Below are 17,127 nucleotides of genomic sequence, written 5' to 3' on the forward strand. Positions count from 1 at the left end.
CAAAACTTAACTACTAATAGCTTACTGCTGACCAGAAGCCTCACAGATAAACAATCAACCATATTTTGTATATTATATGTATTATATACTATATTCTTACAATAAAGTATGCTAAAGAAAAGAAAACTTTATTAAAATCACAGGGCAGAGAAAATACATTTATGGTACTATATTTACTGAAAAAACTATATTACTATATTTACTACATTTATGGTACTGTATTTACTGAAAAAGTTCACTCATAGGTGGACCCATGCAACTCAAATGTGATGTTCAAGGGTCAAATATAATTTACTCCAGGACACAGAATATTCCCCCCATTGTTAGTTTGGAAGCTTGTAAAAGTATTTATTCATCACTAAAACTCTCTGATTTTTTTTCTTTTCAATTCTCAAAAATCCTCAGAGGATCCTTTTAATATGTCCTTAACGTATTAAAATACAGAGTATGCTACTGCAAAAGCCACAATCACCAATGTTGCGGCAAGACATTTTAACCTTAAACCCTTGAGACAACTTTATTAAACCAATTCGCTTATAAATTTTGTAAGCCATCCTGATTGAAATCAGAACTGCTCTCCATGTAGAAACTCTAAGCCAATTTAGATGGCCCACATCAAAATAAACGACCTGGGAAAATAAGGACATGGGAAAAAGCAGTTTTCCTTGTATGTTAATATAGTTGATTCCCTTCCAAAAAGCTGTATTAAACATAGGCGATGATGGGGAAGGATAATTAAAATTCACAAGTATTGTAAGTAACATAGTAATTACCTTATACAGAATTGTCCTTTATTTTGACACTAAGAGGAAAATGGATTGTGCTGGATATGATAAAGTAGGAGAAGGAAGAAACGAACATGATGATATATGGAAATAAATACAACTATGTTTCATTACTTCTGTTACTAGAGACAGAATTTCACCTTCGACTGGTGTTATAGAAAATGCTACAATCATGATCTGATCCCTACACTGATCATCTTTTTTTCCTAACTAAATATGGGGTATAAAAGAAGATAGTAAGTAAAAATAAAAAAATAAATCTGCTACAGATGTCTACTCTAATGACTGTATTTAAACTAAACAAGAAGACTGACCCCAAGTTTCACATTACTATGTTGACAGCATCTTCACAGGCATATGACCTCAACAATTTGTTCCAGTAAAGACAATACCTTGAAGGCGGGCTTTTTATAGAAAACCTTTTTAAATTGATCTTTTTAAAGATGGAAAAAATAAGGTCCCCCCTGATGCTATGAAACACTTGCAAGTAAGAAATAGCTAGTCAGTGATCTGATATTTAACTGAAGACAACAAAAAGGCATTTTTAGAAAAAGAGATAAAGAGGTAAAAAGGGTAACCAGGTAAAACAAACAAGTAAATATTACATCCAGGAATAGAAATTGGTTCACATCAAGTCATGTCAGTAAAATCTATTAAGGAGAAAAGATGTTTCACCACACACCAGGCATAACTGGACACACAGGTATTGCACATAGTTTCTTACTCAAGATGATATTAATAATTTTGGAGGATTCAAGTTAAAAATAAGGACAATGTAAAAAAAAAAAAAAAAAAAAAACAGCGTGGTGACTCCAAGATTTGACACTTTTAGGGAAATGATTCCCAACTTCCTCTAGAATATCCTAAGGCAAATGTCAGAAAAGATTAATTTTATCCCATCATATAAAATGGGAAGACTTTGACTAGGAACATGGCTAGACTAGTGGAGCAAGTATTTACCCTTAAAATCCAAATTCCTTTTGTCTATAAACTGTTTACTACTTATGATCTCTTTATGGTATGTATTTGCAACTTGGTCAAATTTTCTCTCTACCAAGCAATTTTTTTAGACCAGTTTCTTACAACAAACAGACAGAATTACTGCTGAATACCATACAGTATCCACAGAATAAACACTGAGAAACATCACACACTCACCTTCATCACTTGTTGCCTGCTGCTTCACCAGAGTCAATGGGGACCTTGCCGGAGGCTTACTAAGTGGATGGCGCCAACTTTTAGCAGTTTTGGTTTCTCCCTCTATTCTCTGGTCACAGAGCAAAAATAGAGGAGAAATACTCACAGTTAAAGACTTGTTTTAAATGGAAAACTATGGTTCACAACAATTTATGACCATTTAATTATAAAGAATTATTATACTTATTTACCTCCTGGAGAATTAGTCCTTTATTTTAAAAACCTTAAGCCTTTAAGTCAAAAGAAATAGGAATCCATTCTATTAGTTATTTTACCAAGAGATCAATGATCTATCCTTCCACCGCACATTAAAACACTATCTGTGGTATAGGGTAAGCTTATCAAGCTTGCAATTAACTCAGAACTTAGCAAGTTTTCAAAAGTTCTTTCAAACTAATCAAAATTCAGGATTACATATTTGTAACAATACAGAACCGTGGCATTTGGTTACCTCTACGCTAGCCACATGACTATATGGCAGGTTATTTTGCTTTCTATCCTCACTCAGATAGCATTAATGCTACAGTGAGCCTGGATACTTCCTTCCATTCAGAAATAAATCACCACTTCTCTGAGGATCAAATAAGATTTTAAGGTGTTTTTTTTTTTAATACAGCACATTACTGTCATCTTGAAACCACTTAAATTTTACGTAAAATTTTTCGTGTGGGTCTCTCTAAACTTTACTTTCCTCCCAAAGGTATGCAAAAGACATATGCATCCTGATATCTTCCAGATAGAACCTACTTACAAGCTTTCTTGCCCATGCAATCCAAAAGGAAAGAAGGACGGAAGGAAAATGGATGGATGGATGGATGGATGGGAAGGAGGGAGGTGTTCAGAGAAAGACTTTGAAACTAAAGGGTTTGTATCAACAGTTGACTAGGAAAGAAATGAGTCTCAGAAATGTCCCTGTAAGTTGATGAAGCAGTGGCTGGAGGTAGAGAAACTACATTGATATCTGAAATCAAAATGGATGAAAAGAAAATGTGTGCAACATTCTAATCAAAGATGGAAGTAAAGAAAGGATGTCAAAGTAATATAGGATGAGATTTATCTGTGGTTATACCAGCTAAAAATTAATAAGAAATATTTATCAAGTCCTCACTATGTGTCACTTTGTTCTAAGAGCTGAACTACAGCAGAAAAAAATTACACCATGTCCCAGCTTTCAAGAAATGTGCATTATAGAGGAGAAAGGCACAGATAATAAAAAAGTAAAAAGTATATATTTATCTGGTACTATTAAGAAATATGCATAAAGGAAAAAAAGGGCATGAAAAGAGATGGGAGGGAGTTATTTTTTTAGAAAGCCTTTCTGACAAGGAGACATCTGAGTAGAGTCTTGAGTGCACTGTGGGAGTTCTCTGGCCTCGGAGGAGTATTTGGGGCAGCAGGAACAGTATGCATATGGGGACATAGTCAGTGTATTCCAGGAAGAGCAGGAAGCCCAGTTATAGATGAACAGAGAGATGGACAGAGACATTGTTCAAAAAATAACTCAGTATTTCTTGGGAAGACTGACGAAAGATGACTGCTGCAAGCATGCACACAGCATTACACTTCATACTAAGAAACATCAGTAAAAACCATACAAGAACGAAAAGGGACCATATTGCTTAGAAGGTCTGCCTGATACCACGGTGTGAGAAAAGAACACGACACAGCTAATGCTGACAAGGGGCAAACCAAGTCACCCAGGCCTCAACAGCAGTGTTTGCTTTCCCATGCAAGCAGTCTTTGTTCAGTGAAATGATAAGGATGAAGGTTAAAGGCACCAAGGATAGAATTACCTCCACTGAAAACAAGGAAACAGAAAAGGTACTTTCAGTTCCATTCCAGCTTAAAGAATGTGAGTAAATGTAATTTAAACAGGCATTTGACTCATTCACCATTCCGCAAAGAATCCCAGTATCTGCTCAGCTGCACTTAATCCCCAAGTGATATTAAGTTGTAAATTTTGTTTATTATTATGTGAATACTATTTTCAAATTTCCCTTAGCAACTGTTTAAAATAAATTAGACCATATTTTCCTATTCCTCTTATGTTTTGGGTAAATATTTAATAGTTCAGTAGGATAACAACCATGCATAAAATGGTAAAAGTTATTGGGTCATATTAGCAAATTATCTATATTTTATTTGATATTCTAAAACTACTATGAACAGAGTATTCCAAGCTGATTTCCTTATCTAAACTCCCTTTTTACTCAAAGATGTGAAAAGACCTGTGGTGATTTGAAATGAGCAAGAGCAATCAAGAAGTGGGCCTGTTCAGTGACCAGTTCAATTTGTCAGTCCCAACAATTGAGGCTTTTCTTACTTGTGTCCTTGAATTCCCTCATCAAGATGTACAGGTCAAAATAGGGTAATGAATTCTGACAATAACTATACACAATCAGAACCTGCCTGGTCTACTCACAATCTCCTGGTTAAAGCAACAGTTTCTACAAAAAGCATATAATACAAACACAAAAGAACATATGAAAAACAGGGAGGCCCTAGCAAAGAGTAGGATGGGGTGGCTTGTAATCAAGAGGGGTCTTGAATTTTCCATGAGGCAAAAGGCCTGTTTCTGGCAGTGGGTGGGACCAGAGAGGTCAGTCAGCTCCTAGAATTAGAGCCCAAGAGGAGTCAAGAGAAAGCACAACCAAGTGAGTTAAAAGAGGCTATGGGAAGCCTGGGACCCAGAGGTGGCAAGAGAAGGTCAGAGCCCTGCAGGTGAATCATCTCCAGTGTGGTTAATATTACAGGTAACGGAACCATTACCTGTCAGTATCATTGTGATGTCCTACTATAGTTTTCCAAGAAGGTACTCTTGGGGGAAAATGGGGACACAAGATCTTTCTGTATTATTTCTTATAATTGCATATGAATCTATCTCAAAAAAGTTCAATTTTAGAAAAAGTTAAAGAGAAAGAAAATTAAGCTACAGCATATAGCCAAAAGCTCCATGCTTCTAAATTATCACCATATGAACCAGAGCTCACAAAAGCCTTACCTTCCAGTCATTGAAGGAAATATGATTAAGACCTGTAAATGTGAAATGTTATTTCCACCCTAAAGCAAGATTTCAATGCACATCATGCTGCTTTCAGAAACTACTCCACTACACAATAAATATAGAAGAAAAAAAAAAAAAAAGAAGAAGACATTGCCACATACACCAAGGACAGCGAGGCCATTTCTCTCTCCCCTGGGGATCACTGGGATCTCCCCAGGTTCGAGGCCACTCCTGCGGGTCTCCACATCACTCTCATCTCCCTCTATCAACACACTGTTACTCTCTGCCACTGAGAAGCATGACTCAGGTAACTTTGGCCATGGAAGCTTGGGTGGGTCTGATTCCTTGGATGTCACATGGCCACCAGATATGGAATCATCAGCTTCACTGGGATTTGAAGGTAGAATTACACCATAGGCTTGGTCATCCTTAATTTGTACTTCTTCTGGTATAGATGTGCTTAAGCAACTATTTCCTGAGGAGTGAAACAAAAGACTATTAGTAAATTTTACATTGCATTATTACTATATAGTAATTCTCACCTAAATTTCTGTCTTTCAACTCCCCTCTAAAGTCTCACAGATATGAGTGGGAAATGTCACTAAACCACCATGGAGCCTTCATAGTTGTCAAGGTGAGATCTTGGAGTTTGGCAAAAGAATATACTTACAGACAAAATAAGAGATTAAAAAGGGGTTATGCTGTAGACCAATGTCAAAAGTAAGTGCAATAATGATACTTATCCAAAGCAATAGCAACTTGAAATCTTTCTAAAAATAGGAAATATGATGCTAAGAGCTGCTTGCTACTAATGAAACATTCCAGCTCAGAGGATGTATGGAAAGAATACATGCAAGGCTGTGCAGATCCAAATAAGAAGTATGTCCTACACTAGGTCCTGTATCACACACTGATGGCATGTAAAGGGGAAAGGACATTATGAGCAAGTCTCTTCCACTGCCATCTCTACTTACCCCTCTCTCTCCCTTATAAATATTCATAAGCATCATTTCACATATCACATACTAGCTTTGATGCTTAATCCAGCCACGTTTTGTACTTAAGTGTTCTGCCAGATCTCAAAACCTGGAGGTCAAAATACAAGGAACCATGTAGCAACAGAACTAATAAACCTGGGTGCCCTTGGCCTAAACCACCCAGGGACCCATCAAGTACTTAATTAAATCCAGTGTGATTAAAGACTATGGTAAGGGACTATAAAAAAAATCCATATGTATAGCATAACTGTGTTCTCTGCACTGCTTGCTATTCCTTTCCCCACCTTTTTCACCTTGCAATCTTCTATCCATTCATCACAAATTAATTCAGATATAACCTAGTCCAAGAAACCTTGCCAAGCCAGCCTCTAACCTGTTTGGAGTCTTTCCTTGGTATATCAGCAACACTCTAGGACTTCTTTCTTGTGGTGCTTACCACACTGGATTGTAATTATATGGTTGTCTACCTCTCCAATAAAGTATGAACTCACTACAAGAAAGTCTATGATTTAACCTGTTTAAATACATATATTAAAGGGCAAAGGTAATGAAAATGGAGAAGCAGAAGAGAATCAAATTTGGACGATGATAAGGACTTTTTCTTTTACTCTAAGTGGAATAAGAGTATGAAGAAAGAAGGGACAAGACCTCACCTACATTTTTTTAAAGGATCACTATGAGTGCCATATGGAGAAGTAACTAGCATGGATAACTAGGAAGCAATTTCTGCAATGGTCCAGTTAAGAATAACAGTACCACAGGGTTCCTGAGCGTCTCAGTCAGTTGAGTGTCTGACTCTTGATTTCGGCTCAGGTCATGATCCCAGGGTCATGGGATTGAGCTATACATCAGGCTCTGCACTGACAGCACAGAGCCTGCTTAGGATTCTCTGTCTCTCTTTCAAAAATAAAAATTTTTAAATTTAAAGAGATAATGGTACTTTGAACAAGGAGGAAGCAGGAGTGGGTAACCAGATTTGGGGGAGTCTCACAATTGAAAAACAATGGATGAGAAGTATGAGAAATTACCGATAAACTCAATTAGTGGGGTGCCTAGGTGGCTCAGTCGGTTAAGTGTCTGACTTTGGCTCAGGTCATGATCTCATAGCTCGTGAGTTCGAGCACTGTGTTGGGCTCTGTGCTGACAGCCTGCTTCAGATTCTGTGTCTCCCTCTCTCTCTGCCCCTCTCCTACTTGTGCTCTGTCTCTCTCCTTCTCCCTCTCTCTCTCTCAAAAATAAATAAACATTAAAAAATAATAATAGTAATAAAAAAATAAGCTCAATTAGTAAAAGGATAAAAACTCAAACAAATATCAAATAGATACAGCAATTTCAGAGAAATACACTATAAAGGGGAAAAAAGCAAAGCAGTTGAGAGGTATAGATGATAACTTTAGTACAGAGAAACAGCCAGGGGGCTTATACCTACTATTTCACAAAACTAAATGACTTTCGTTATTATTTTTTAAAAATTTATTCTTTATTTTCTTCTTAAAATTAAGTTGAAAGCTAAGAATCTGCAAAGAATTATCTATAATTGGTTTTTACCATTCCATGTGATTTAAGAGAAGCTTTCCAAAAATGTATTCTATATTGTAAACTGAGCTGCACCCCACAACTGAATGAAATTCAAAATTTTCATTTTAGAATCTTTTTTTTATTACACCAAATAGGCACTCTGCCTCAGAACTCCATCACACATAGCAGTAATGTTCCTGACTTTTACAACATCATTTGGCCTCCTCATTATTACTCCATAGCTTTAGATGCTCTACTGGTTAAGCTATGTGGAAAAGTAAGATACCAATCCTAGAGCACAGATTTAAGGCACCAAATCAACCACCTCAACACTTACACATGAACATAATTAGCCAGTTTCTCACCTGAGAGTTTGACATTATCCGATGAATTCTGATCTGGCTGCTTCCTGCTAGCAGAAGCTTCTTCTTCTAAAGGAGATTCTGTGTTCCCCATCTTCACTGCTTCTTCTGATTTTTCACTGACCTTGAGGTCTTCTGGGTCTTGGTCAGGGGTGAGGCCCTCCACCCTATCGACTGCAGGTGACACTTCTTCATCCTCCTCATTCTTAAGCCTCTTAGAGTAAGAACCAGTGCACTGGAAACTATTAACAAGAGACACTGTGGTCAGAGCAGAATGTTTGCTGTGGACAGGATAAAACACATACCAATACAAACGTTATTATCACTTACTGAAAGAAGTGAAAAAACTAATAGCTTTTTCATCATTATGCAAAAATAATCTTCACAATTAGTAGATTAGATTTGAAATTGAAATCTTAGTTTTAATAACAATTTACTAAAAGTGAAAATGAAAACAATTGTAAATAATTGATTATTAAATATTATTGGGAAAATGTCATTGCTAACATTTTATAACAATACTAAAAGAAGTCTGAAAATAAAAATAAAGTGAAAAATGATGACATGGGGAAAATAAATCAATGAAGAAAGCAAAAGGAAAAGAGGCATTAAAATCTGAATAGATTATTTACATTCTAAGGTGAACACATCCCTGATTTTTGCATAATTCTGAAGTATGCATGAAAATCATTAAAATTAAATGCCAAATCATCATTAGCTAAAGGAATCAAGACAGGAGACAGGCTAACTATATGTATTTAACATCTTATATCTAACTCTTGTTTTCAGAGTGGATGCCATTTTAATTGTCTTATTCTCAGTATTTTCCAGAAAGTCACTTGATGTCTTTGTTGTAGATACCTTTTGTATAAGACACATTTCTGAGGCACTTGAGTGGCTCAGTCAGTTAAGCATCTGACTCTTGATTTTGGCTCAGGTCATTATCTCACAGTTCCAGGATATTAAGCCCCAAGTTGGACTCCATGCTGGGCACGGAGCCTGCTCAAGATTCTCTCTCTCTCCCTCTGCCCTTCCCCTGCTCACAGGGCATGCACATACGGGCTCTCTCTCATAAAAAAGACACATTTCCAACACTACCATTTAAGAATAATTACAACTAAAATCTAAGCAACATGTATTTCCATGTCCAAACACACACACACACACACACACACACACACACACACACACACACCCCACAACACTATGCACTATAGAAGTCAGAGTAGGCAAAGTTCTGAGACAGAGGGAGTAGCCAAGGATAACCAACATAAATTAGCTTTGACTTCTACTTCTAATGGTACTGGTATCATAATCATCACTATCATTTTTATTGAAAACCCATGCATAGGCAACGTGGGAAATTGTCACATCATGAATGGCATAGTACTTGTAAAATAACATGGTTGATCTCTCTTTGAGATTTCAATAAATCATTCCCTGTTTTAAATTTCCTGGAAAGCAGAAAAGTCTAGGATCAAGCCACAAGGCTGTGCATAATCAATGACCCCCTCTAAACATGAGGCTTTCTAACTGGGTGAGCAAAGTCCATTGATTATTTTAACCTACGAAAAGGCATTTCAAATCTGTCCAATGTCATAGATCTATGTTCTCTGTCAACCCAAAAAGGCCACTATAGTTAGTCACTAGAAGACCAGATCATTCACCTAAAGTATTGTGTTTTCTGTTCATTAAAGAACAATTCTCAAGATGTTCTACTGGTGTTTTTTCTGAACTCAGATTGACTATTGCCTCCTCCCACAGGTAGGCTTTTTGGCAATGACTCTCTATATCAGTATTTCCCAAACATTTTTTAGTACAACCAGCCAATTATAAGTTATATATTTTAGATAGTGATACAACACACACGTACACACATGTTCACACATCATGAATTAATACTTACCCTTACCGCAGGGAAGGACTATGATACTTTTTATTCTACTTTACTTCTTAATTTAAAAATGTTGTTCCTAACCTACTAAGTAAATTTGAAAACCAACAGTTTGAAAATCACTGCTGTAAACTGCAGGGTAAAATAAGAACACCTGAGTTTTACTTTTGCTACTAATTCTGCACCTCAGGTATATCTCTTATAAAATGCAGAAGTGTGACTCCACGTTCTTAAGTTTCTTCCACCCACTACAATTCTAAAATAGCAGAAAATAAATGTCAGAGTAATAAAATAAATACCAGAATTGTGGTCAAAGATTTGAAATTACATTGCTATTTAGTTAATGGGGGGGGGGGGGGAAGCTACAAATAAGCTACAGGTCCAAAAACAAGGGATTAAATACATGCAGGCACTAAATATTATGCTGAACCAAATCATTTAATTATATGAAAAAAAAACACACAAAACTGGTAATCAAAGGGTTAACAGAGCATGGCCCCAATTTTGGAAAAGTATGTAATATTATATAATAAATACATATGTAAAGGATATCTACCAAATGTTAAAACTTGTTATCTCTGGATTATGACGTTATGGGTGATTTGGGATTCCTTCACTATTCTTTTTCTTATTTTACAAATATTCCCCAATGCCCAAATATTACTTTTACAATCTGAAAGAAAAACAATGAGTAATATTGGAGAACAAAAGTTTAACATAAACCAAGAAAATATAAGAGCCTGAAAATAAAAGTTGCCTGAGGACCTGAGCAACGTAACACACACCCTATTCAATGGATTTTAAAATAGCAAGATGCCCACCTAAAAGAAATGGCTCTGGCCATCCAGGACTGTTCTATATGCCATGTATAGCATGTCAGGAATATTCACAAACACATTATAGCCCCCACTTCCTACATTCTACTTATTACACAGCTTATGAATTATACTTTCCCCCAAATTTTCAGTAAGATATTAAGTAAATTTATGATGAATAAACAGGAAAAAGCAAATACATAGTTTCTGAGAACATCACATTCAATGACCCATTTTTATTGAGTAGGTATAAGTGGAATAGGGTGGGAAGAAATCATTACCTCCTGGATGCTTTTCTTACTTTCCTCCTCCTCTGCAGCCATGCTTTTACTTCAGGTGTGGATTCTGGAGTAGGCCTTGTATGGTCAATGGTGTATATATCCTTTCCTTGCTTCCAAAGCTGATATCTGTCTGGCTGAAATTTCCTCACAAAAATATCCATTGAAATTTTCACCATGTCTTTCCTGCAGGTGCACTGAAACACAACAGGGATCAAATGCTTTAAACATTTTACTGGCTACATAAAGTCACACCGAGTCATACTTTGTACCATACATGAATACTCACTACATACTTGAGGGTAATGTTTTACATTTTTTAACATTCAGTGAATGATAAATTCAATTTTTTCTGAATGGAGGTGACAACCTCTACATTCACATTTACAAATGAAAAAATAAGATGAGAGAATGCAGTACAGAGTTCATCAGGAACTGTGTATCAGGAACAACTGAAAGGAATGAGCACACTTTGCAAGCATGCCTGCAACAGAACAATTACCCTCTCATCATAAGTATGTATCAATATACTGAATGCTGGAAGGTCTATAAAGTTGAAAACCTAGGTTCCAATGAATAAAAGTAGCCAATTAATGTTTGATTAGAAAAATTCAACTAATGAACTGAGATAAATTTTCTCTGATATATACTTTAATCACATTTATGCTTGTTAATAAATATACTCTCACAAATTAACCAATAATTAGAGCAAAAAAATGACTTCTCTTATATGTCCTATCCATAAGACACTCATCACCATCTGTTTAAATATATAACTAAGAAAAATGAATAGTGTTAAGGGCAGAAATTCAAAGAAAATATTATTTTAAATCTACCAGAACTTTGATTATTGTGAATACATAGTCAGAAGTTCTATCTTATAAAACAAGTTTCTTATAAAGACTTCAAAAGGTTAAACTGTGTCTAGGCCAAGATGCCATGTAACATGGCAGCTATCATTCAAATGGTAGTACAGAAGTAGTCTCAAAGATGTAACTAACAGGCCCTGACAATCACTGGCAAACATGGCAAGAGCCTGGTTGATTCAACAGCCTTGAAACAATAAGTCTCTCGATATTTTGGTGATAAAATCATCATCTCCATCCAAATTAACTTCAAAGCTTTAGTTTTCCAGCCTGTACTAGCCACCCCTAGAGTCCAAATCTTGACAGATACAATGCTTTGAAAGTTCAGGAAACACCCTACAGTCAACCTGCCTAAAATAACTTCTTCAGCTGTAAACAAATATTCTGTAATCAATGATACCATGATTCTTCCATTCTCCTACATTCACAGTCAGCATTTCCTAATCCCTCCCTTCTCCTCTACTGTCATCACCCTGTCATCATCTGCTATTAGACCTTCCTTTTAAATGTCTCCTGAGTAAAGTCCTTATCCAGACTCCTTCCATCTTTACTTGCAGACAATACACCCTAGCAAACAAAACTAATTCATTTCTCTGCCTGCAGTAGCTCCTAGCACCAATTCACTCTTACAGCTACCACTTTAATCCCCCTCACATATCTTGTAATCTTTCATTTCTGAGTTCAACTGTAATCTAACTTCCTCTACCGTTAGAATAAAGTCTAGACTCCTAAGTCTGGCATTCAAGGGATGCAAGATTTGACTCTGCCAGGGAGATTTCCAAGTTTCTCTCCCATTGCAAATCAACAAAAATACTCCTCTTCAATGCAAGGAATTGAAGAGAGCCCAAATGCACCAGACGTTTCCTTCACTCAGTACCTCTGTTCCTACCACAATGCCTTCCTGCTCACTGTTCTGCTATCTGCACTCCCCCCCCCACAAAAAAAACCTCATCCTAAACACTGTAAGTTGTACCAATTATTCCTCCGAATGCAGTAATGTTTAACTATAACTCTGTTTTATATTATTAGTTAGGAATAGAGAAAGTTCTACAACATTTTGCTATAATTATCTTGGGTTAGAAATATGGAAAATGGAAATCCTGAGAAATTTTAGGATATTTTGGTTTAAAATGCAATCTTTTCACTAAAGGTAGAAATAGAAGTTCAGACTCATCAGCAGAAACTTTCTTATTTTCTTCAAATGTTACTAATACTTGCTTCATGAAGAAAAATAAGGGAGTAAACAATATAGACACTTTTCAGTTATGTTAGGAAAGGAGAATTCTGTTTAAATTCATTTTAATTTCCCATACCCCTCTCCCAGAAGTCCTAGATTTTGCAAACATGCAACAAGATCTACCCCTCAGTTGATTGCTCAACTCACTCCAAAGACAACAGGTAAGTGTTATTTCCAAATTTAAATATTTAGAAATAAACAGGCAAAAAAATACCCAAAATTATGCAAGGAATAATGTCACAGTCAAAAATAGTAAAATTCAGCAGGACAGAGAAATCTATTCTTGTTACTAGTGACAAATAGTGACACTCATCTAAACCCCAATGAAAATTAAATGAGATCATTTAAGAGAACGTAATGCATACCTTTATTAGTAGGAAAGAATAACATTAGCAGTCCCATTTAGAAATAAAGAAACTTGCACATTACATATTGGTACAAAGAGCAATAATCAGTAACAGATAATACTTTTCAAACAAACTATTTGTGATATCAAGTCAAAGTACTAATAAGAATAGCTATTCTTGTTGCTTCTTTTAAGAATATACACATATTGGGGCACCTGGATGGCTCAGTCAGTTAAACCTCTGACTCGGCTCAGGTCATGATCTCACAGTTTGTGAGTTCAAGCCCCGCATCGGGCTCTGTACTGACAGCTCGGAGCCTGGAGCCTGCTTTGGATTCTGTGTCTCCCTCTCTCTCTGCCCCTCCCCTGCTCATGATATGTCTCGCACGCTCTCTCTCTCTTAAAAATAAATATTTAAATACATATGTTTAAATATATAAGCATAAATATATAAATATATTTATATAATTTATATTCATAAAAATTATATATTTATAAAATATATATATTATATATTATATATTTATATATTTATTTATATATATTATATATATTTATATATATAATATATAATATATATAATTATATATTTATAAAATATAAATTATATAAATATAAATACACACACACACACACATACACACACACACACACACACACACACACACACACACCCTGGTTAAAAATGCAAAGTCCAAATTTAGAGAGAATTGTCAGAAGCTTGTATGCATTGAATTCTTCCATATTTCAGTACCCTAAGACTTATTACAGAGTCATGACTATTTGTTCCTATCTCCCAAAAAGTCAAATTCATGTTAGCATTTATACTAAAAACAACAATCTAACTTAAAGATGAAAACACTTTAAAATTCAACAACTTTCTAAGACAGAAAATATTAATTTAGTTGTTTGAATCTTAGAATTGGAATTTTCACATAACCACAATAAATGATAAAATACTTAACACACCCAAACTGAGGTATTCCTTTAACATATTTTCTTCATGACACACAGGATGGCTAATTAATTATGAAAAAAATACTTTCATGTGCAAATGTCTGACAAGGCTTTGAAGGTAGGAAAAAATGTGTGAAATGATTCTGCTTTTCAGTCTATTTATAAAAATTAAATGCTAATTAGGAATGAACTAAGGAAAGAATGCCTTAAAATAAGAAAAGCCTGATAGCAACTTGATATGGTTGTTATGATTATGAGGGTGTTAAAGGTTGAATTGTGACCCCCTCAAATAGTATGCTGAAGTGCTCACCCCAAGTATATCAGAATGTGATCCCATTTGGAAACAGGGTTATGGCAGAAGTAATGACTTAAGATCATACTGGAGTAGGATAGGCCTTTAATCCAAAAGGACTGGTATCACTATGAGAAGAGACACAGCACACAGGCAAGAAGGCCATGTGAAGATGAAGGCACAGACTGGAGTAATATATCTACAAGGCAAAGACCACCAAGGATTAACTTCCACCACCAGGAAGAGGCAAGGAAGGATCTCAGGGGGAGGACAGACCTTCTGGCACCTTGATTTTGGACTTCCAACATCCATAACTGTAAGACAACACATTTTTGTTGTTTTAAGCGATCCAGTTTATGGTGCTTTGTTACAGCAGTCCTCAGAAACAATACAGCCTTAGAAAAGTAATAACAAAGTTTTGGTACTGGCAAGCATTACTGCTGAACAAATGCCTTAAAAAAATGTGGAAGTGGCTTTGGAGAAGAAAAGGGTAAAGAAACTTTGTCAACATAAACAATACATATATAGTCATGAACAGAATGTTGCTAGACATATAAACTTTGTTATAGTTGCTTTCAGCAAGGTATCAGATAGAAACAAAGAACACAGGGGCACCTGGGTGGCTCAGTCAGTTGAGCGTCCGACTTCGACTCAGGTCACGATCTCATGGTTTGTGGGTTCAAGCCCTGGGTCGGGCTCTGTGCTGACAGCTCAGAGCCTAGAGCCTGCTTCAGATTTGATGTCTCCTCTCTCTGCGCCTCCCCCACTTGTGCTCTGTATCTCAAAAATAAATAAATGTGAAAAAAGAAAAGAAAAAGAAACGAGGAACACAGTATTGGACGCTGGAGGAAAGGCGATCTCTTGATCTCTGTTATGCAGTGGCAGAAATGTGTTCTTCTGTTGGGTGGCAGGTAAAGCTTGTAAGTGATGAGCTTGAATATGTAGCTGAGGATGTTTCCAAGGAAAGCATGAAAGGTGGATCTTGTTTTTTTGCTGTTTATTGTAAGATTGAAGAGGGAAGAAACAAAATGATGAAGGAACTGCTAAGCAAAAACAAACATGTCAGCCTATCCACCTAACTGTGCTCTAGAGACCAGGCCAATGGTTTGTTAGGACAAACATCTGCTAAGGAGATTCAGCATGTGAATTACGGATCAACTCAACCATCTCAGAAGAAGCCTGGACTAGAGATGTCGTTACCCTGGAAAGAAGTGTGGAGGACCTTTCTGTCTGATGGCTTGGGCAGCCATGAACTGCACAGAGAGCCAACACAGTTTTTGAGATTTTTATACCATCAAAAATGTTGCTACCCTGGACTGAAAGGAACAGAGACAGAATGAAATGAAAGAAGAATCACTCCAAGGGAAAAGTCAGAGTAAAGAAGATTGAGCCAATAGGATCTGCTCAGGCTGTTATAGTAGCCTTAACAAACTAATATACTGGGGATTCAGAAAGATGCTGTCATGTTTTATGTAAGATACATTAATTGAAGGATTAAACCAACAAGAAAACACATGCATATTAAATTTTTCTAAATAAAAAAAATGCAACAAAAATTGCCATCTACTCAACAGTATAAAAAATAATATACAAATTATTCCTTTAAATATGTTAAATTATTCCTTTAAAATTCTATTTGGGTTTATAGTACCTTGGAAGATGAGAAAAAGAAGAAAATGATATCAATTTGTTGAACTACAAGATCACACTATGATGCAGCATAGTATGGTACTTAAAAATCTGGATTCAAACCCCACCATCATTAGCTGTGTAACCTTAATCAACTTATTGAACATCTCTGTGCCTCAGTTTTCTCATCTGAAAAACTGGGCATAAAAATTTTCACTAACCCAAGGGGCTGATAAAAAGACTAAACTTTTCGTACTTGTAAGGGGTGCTTGATCGCGGGTCTGTGAGATCATGAAGTTCCCATGCCAAAGACTAGGGAGCTGTGTGAAGCCATTTCCACCTCTCCCACACACGTGCCTGTGCACCACAATGATCCACCCCAATAAGCTAAGCAGCGCTGCCTAGTGGAGGACAGAGCCGTTACACCAAACCCGTCCAACTGTGCCCTCTAAGCATATCCCCTAGAAAACCAGCACAGGTCATTCCACCAGCTTAAACTTTTCATACTTGTAAAACAGTTACTCAGACTGCAATAAATGTTCTATCAGTGCCTTTTTAAAAAAAAAAATAGGATAGGGGCACCTGGATGGCTCAGTCGGTTAAGCATCCAACTTCAGCTCAGGTCATGATCTCGCAGTTCATGAGTTCAAATCCCACATCGGGCTCTCTGCTGACAGCTTGGAGCCTGGAGCCTGCTTTGGATTCTCTGTCTCCCTCTATCTCTTCCTTTACCCTGTCACACTCTCTTTCTTTCTCAAAAAAAAATTTTTAATAGGATAAACCTTACAAAAATAGCCTAATACTGGTCTGACCACAAGAAAATAGGGGTTCCTAGTATTATTAAATCTGGCCTTACTGGGAAAGTTGAATCAATTGAGGAAGTAAGAATCAGGTTACCATGTCTAACAAATAGCCCTAGGAGTCAATAAGAACTGTGTAGTGGTTTTGA

General features: G+C 36.3%; 1 protein-coding gene across 15 annotated transcripts in view; it reads right to left on the minus strand.

Annotated features, from left to right (window-relative positions):
• Positions 1–17,127, minus strand: part of KDM4C (lysine demethylase 4C) — a 444,753-nt gene that overhangs the window by 180,418 nt on the left and 247,208 nt on the right. For 13 of the 15 annotated variants that reach the window (XM_047829319.1, XM_047829318.1, XM_047829309.1 and 10 more), the window contains 4 exons: positions 10,855–11,048; positions 7,868–8,145; positions 5,148–5,461; positions 1,944–2,052 (listed from right to left, as the gene is read on the minus strand). In XM_047829319.1, coding sequence (XP_047685275.1) covers positions 1,944–2,052; positions 5,148–5,461; positions 7,868–8,145; positions 10,855–11,048 — 895 coding nt within the window. The remainder of the gene's footprint in view (positions 1–1,943; positions 2,053–5,147; positions 5,462–7,867; positions 8,146–10,854; positions 11,049–17,127) is intronic. The other 2 variants (XM_047829324.1, XM_047829317.1) reach the window with 1 other exon arrangement.

The sequence above is a fragment of the Prionailurus viverrinus genome, chromosome D4 (assembly GCF_022837055.1).
Source record: "Prionailurus viverrinus isolate Anna chromosome D4, UM_Priviv_1.0, whole genome shotgun sequence".
NCBI classification, from domain to species: Eukaryota; Metazoa; Chordata; class Mammalia; order Carnivora; family Felidae; genus Prionailurus; species Prionailurus viverrinus.